This window comes from Arachis ipaensis, chromosome B09 (assembly GCF_000816755.2).
Source record: "Arachis ipaensis cultivar K30076 chromosome B09, Araip1.1, whole genome shotgun sequence".
NCBI lineage: Eukaryota > Viridiplantae > Streptophyta > Magnoliopsida > Fabales > Fabaceae > Arachis > Arachis ipaensis.
Genome location: NC_029793.2, coordinates 106,316,380 through 106,321,699, shown reverse-complemented (window position 1 = coordinate 106,321,699; position 5,320 = coordinate 106,316,380). Strand labels below are relative to the sequence as shown.

At 42.1% G+C, this 5,320-nt stretch overlaps 1 protein-coding gene across 1 annotated transcript; it reads right to left on the bottom strand.

The window, feature by feature from the left end:
- LOC110266904 (F-box/kelch-repeat protein At1g30090-like) lies at nucleotides 922–3,982 on the bottom strand. Its single transcript, XM_021111959.1, has 2 exons — nucleotides 3,798–3,982; nucleotides 922–1,240 (listed from the first exon to the last, which is right to left on the bottom strand). Exons 1-2 carry the CDS (start codon nucleotides 3,965–3,967, stop codon nucleotides 922–924), a joined length of 489 nt encoding a protein of 162 aa, XP_020967618.1. The 5' UTR covers nucleotides 3,968–3,982.

Genomic DNA, 5,320 nt, shown 5'->3' with positions numbered 1-5,320 from the left:
ATTAAAATTAGTTACTAAAATTAGTACTAATATAAAATAACAGTTAATTTTAGTATATATTTAATAAAATTAAAATTAATTTTACCATTTAGATATCGATATAAAGAGAAGGGGTTTTGAAATAGAGTCCAACGAGCCCAGTCTGGCGACTCCCTTTTCTCCACCCAAATATAAAAATAAGAGTCAAGGACAAATCCGTCCCTGACCTTTTTTTCCGCGGACATTTTCGTCCCCGAGGTTTGAAAAATACTTTAATGTCCCTGACCCTCCGAAAAAGTGGACATATTTATCCCTCCGTTAGAGTCGCTGCGTTTGCCCTGACGGAAAACGGTGACGTGGCTCCCGTGGCGCTGACCTGGTCGTTACGGGCTGCCACGTGGGATGGACTTTTGAAAAGATGACGTATTAGTCCTTTCACACCAAAACGTGTAGCTTTTTAAAACAGGACATATTAGTCCTCTCACCCCAAAACGACGCCGTTTCTCCCCCACCCCTCCAAACACACTTTAATCCCCTTTTGCATTTTCAATCAACAATACTTCACCAAATCCAGAAGTAGCAAATTCAGCACTTCCAGTTCTGCAATTCCAAAATCATCAGCAATGCATCCAAAACACATAAACAAAGAATCAACAGAGTAACAAATCGCAGCAACATCAGCGAAATTTCAAGAAAAATGAGAGGCAGGAGTCTAAGCAAATTCAGATTCAACAAGCAATTCAATGACATATTCACCAACAACAGAGCACAAATTCAATTTCACAGGCTCAATTCACACTTCAACCAGTCTAGATTGTGCAATTTATGAAAAACACGTAAGAACTCCTTATAATTCTGGAAAAATTGCTACACTCTCAAATAGAATCAGCAACTTACCAGAAATTGCATATGGAGAAAACGGATCTGAGAGAATAAGAAAAATTATGCAAGCAGCACCTGAGAGCTTGAAGGAGTGAGATCAGATAAACTCTTCGGTGCATCGATTACATGCCACCGAACACTGAAGTTCCATTTTTTGTCAGAATTTTCGTCTGGAAGCAGTCTAGAGATATGACCAACAGCAACATGAAGATTTCGGCCCACGACATAAATATGGCAATTGCAAGCATTGACAGCAAAAGGCTTGCATATTTGCTCAGGCAAAGGGGGGCCATCTATGGCATCCCAGGAGTCTGTTTCCGTGTCATAGACCTTTAGCTTCATTCTTTCGAGCTCAGAGACAACAACCAAGTGGCCATAAATGTAAGATCCGGTTAATTAACGGCTAATTAACCCATAAATGAGAATTTATTCTAGAAAGCCAAAAATGTTATTTTTATGGCTTAATATGATAGAGGAAATTGAGACGAGAATTTCGGTACCAATTTTATAAAAATCGGACCAAGATTGGACCGAACGGGCCAAACCGGGCCAACCGGACCCAAAGTGGGCCCTTGGCCCAACTAAACTAAACCAAAACCCTAGTTTTCAGCACTCTCTCTCCTCATTTGAGACACTAAACACGCTGAAATGGAGGCCATGGAGGGAAGAACACTCTCTCAAGTTCTATCTCTCACTTGATCTTCAAACCACCATAACTTTTGATCTAGAGCTCCGATTGCCGCTCTGTTTGCGGCCACGCGTTCACCGCGGAGAGCTCTACAAAACCCATACAATTAATCTTGAGGTAAGCCACGTTTTACTGTTCGAAATTCCAGCCTTTGATTTCGAGTTTCATGAGTAAAAATGTTGAGATTTTGGGTTCTTTGATGTTATAGGACCCAACTCTCTTGAAGGAGAAGGTTAATCTTGTCTCCTTGGACCTTGGGTGTGGTAAGATTCTCAAACCTAGTGTGATTTGTTGTTCTATTATGTTTGGGTATTGAGATGTTGTGTATGGGTATGATGATTGTGGCTTAGGTTGTGTATATGTGAATATTAGAGCTTGATTGGTGATTTTGGAAAGCTTGGAAGAGGGTTTTGTGTGATAAAATCTGTTCTTGGAGGTGCTGATACCTTGAGACGTTCTTTCAAGAGGGGAGGTTCTTTTAGGAGGCCCAACAATAACTACTCCCAAGGAAAAAGGTTTGGGAAGCAGCCTCAGAATGATCAAGCTTGTACTAGGTGTGGGAGTCACCATCCAGGAGTACCATGCAAGGCCGGATGGGGTTTGTGCTACGATTGTGGAAAGGTGGGGCATAAAGCCGCAAGTTGTCCGGAGAAGCAAAAGCAAGGTGCTGGGAAAGCACAGCAAACTGGTCGGGTGTTCACCACCTCAGCTGTGGGTGCAGAAGGATCTGAGACACTCATTCGAGGTAACTGTGAAATAGCTGGTCAAACTTTAAATGCTTTATTTGATTCGGGAGCATCGCATTCATTTATTGCATTTGAGAAAGCCCATGAATTAGGATTGAAGATCGTAACCTTAGGTTATGACTTAAAAGTGTATAATGCTACCCATGAAGCCATGGTAACTAGGCTAGGATGCCCGAAAGTTTCGTTTAGGTTCAAGCAGCGTGATTTTGTCCATAATTTAATCTGCTTACCGATGATCGGTCTTGATCTTATCTTGGGATTGGACTGGTTATCCGAAAACCATGTCCTGCTTGATTTTTCTACCAAGTCGGTGTACTTTATGCCGGAGGATACAGAAGGGCCGGTCGTGGTAAATAATTATTACTTGAATTCGATGATGGTGAACTGTTCTGGAATCGAATGTCAGGGTATTTTGTTGTTAACCGCGGGTGTTTCGGGTGATGATCAAAGGTTAGATCAGATTCCAGTAGTGTGTGAGTTTCCGGAAGTATTTTCCGATGATATTGAGGAATTTCCACCTAACCGAGAGGTCGAGTTTGCTATTGAGTCGGTGCCTGGGGCGGGACCAATCTCAAGTGCTCCTTATAGGATGTCACCGTTAGTGATGGCCGAGCTAAAGTCTCAGTTAGAGGAATTGTTGGGTAAGAACTTTATCCGACCAAGTGTTTCCCTGTGGGGTGCTCCAGTGTTACTGGTAAAGAAGAAAGATGGAAGTATGCGGCACTGTGTGGATTACAGGCAGCTGAACAAGGTCACCATAAAGAATAAATACCCATTGCCGAGAATTGATGATCTCATCGACCAGTTACAAGGAGCTGGGGTTTTCTCTAAGATCAATTTGCGATCCGGTTATCACCAGATAAGGGTGAGGGGTGAGGATATCCCTAAGACTGTGTTTTGGACCAACCGGCGAGTTGGGATCGGTATATGCCGTTAGTGGAGTTTGCATACAATAATAGTTACCATATGAGCATCGGAATGGCTCCGTATGAGGCTTTGTATGGGAGAAAATGTCAATCTCCACTATGTTAGTATGAAGCTGGAGAGAAAGGCTTGTTGGGGCCGGAAATGATAGCTGAGACCACTGAACAAGTCAAGAAAATCCGAGATAGGATGCTTACGGCGCAGAGTCGTCAAAAGAGTTACACCGATCAAAGGCGGAAGCCCTTAGAATTTGAGGCAGGAGATCATGTTTTCCTGAAAGTTACTCCGACCACAGGAGTAGGTAGAGCGATTAAAGCAAAGAAGTTGAATCCTCGATACATTGGTCCATTTCAGATCTTGGAGAGGATTGGGCCGGTGGCGTCTCGGGTGGCTCTACCACCCCATCTTTCAAACCTGCACGACGTATTTCACGTGTCGCAGCTTCGAAAGTACACTCCTGATGCTAGCCATGTGTTAGAACCCGAATCGGTTCACTTAAGAGAAGATTTGACGCTTCCAGTGGCTCCAGTCAGAATTGATGATACTAGTATCAAACGGTTGCGTAGAAAAGAGGTTAAACAACGACACTTGAACCGGTCCAGCCTTCTCTAAGTCCAACAGCCATGTTTTTCCAATTATCTGTTCTGGGATCATAGACTTGTCCCCTTGGAGAGACATAAAAGAGCCATAACCAGCCTTCCTTGACGAGAAGCTTCCCGTTGAGAACTGCTGCATCATAAGATGCCATATTGGTTCCTATGCTGGCGATAGAGCGCGAATTTCCAGTGAGAGGATCCAATACCTTTCTCATCTAAATACACACCTCATCTAAACCCTCCCTTTCACAACTAAACTTGATTTCATTCCCCCCAAAATCCAAATCTTCCTCAACAAACACAAAATTCCCTGACTTTATGAAAGCAACTTCACCACAAAGCCAGTAACTTTACCATCAACTGGAAAGAATTTAACTTAACTTTGGAACATAGAGATACCAATTTACAAAAAGGCAAAAGCTTAGAAGCAGCACATAGAAGACGATGCGGAGGTTGAGGAAGGAGAAGAGAGAGAGCCAGCACCGCCGCGTACGGAGACGGAAACGGAGGAGAAGCTGGCGGGAGTGGTTCCGGTTCCGGTGGCGGCGATGATTGAGGGCTCGGCCTGGCAGAGGAGCCACTCGATGGTCTGGCCGTCGGACTTGTGGCCGAGCTCCGTCGGATGCCATGGGTCGGAATGCTCCTTTTCTTCCTTCACCCGCTTCACCTTCACACTGAATTCGAAGGATTAGGGCTCAAAGATTTCATAGATTGGGGGTGGGGGAGAAATGGCGTCGTTTTGGGGTGAGAGGACTAATATGTCCTGTTTTGAAAAGCTACACGTTTTGGTGTGAAAGGACTAATACGTCCTCTTTTCAAAAGTCTATCCCACGTGGCAGTCCGTAACGGCCAGGTCAGCGCCACGGGAGCCACGTCACCGTTTTCCGTAAGGGCAAACGGAGCGACTCTAACGGAGGGATAAATATGTCCACTTTTTCGGAGGGTCAGGGACATTAAAGTATTTTCCAAACCTCGGGACGAAAATATCCGCGGAAAAAAAGGTCAGAGACGGATTTGTCCTTTACTCTAAAAATAATTTTTAAATTTTGGAGTAAATTCAATTCTCATTTTATCTTAAAAAAAAAAAACCCTTAACGCTCCCTTTTTTATCTTTTTCATGTTAAGATATTTTACTTCCGTTTCCAATTATTGCTCTATGATTTAGATTTTGGTATATGAAAGCAACGTCAATACCGGTTACAATCGATAGTCTTATTCATGCATTCTTTGTTTTCACGGGTGATGTACAAAAAATAATAGCATGATAAGATAGATACAAAAGTATAACAAATATATTTCGAAGAAGATGTCAATCACTATCTTTTGGTGGTACATAACAGAGACAATTTTATTCTAAGAAATACATAAGGATTAATTTATATTTTGGTCTTTAAAGGTTTAAGTTAATTTTATTTATTTTTAATTATTTTTGTATTTAAATTTGTTTCTAAGATTTAATTTGATTTTAAAATTATTTTTTAATTTAAAATATTTTTATCTAACAA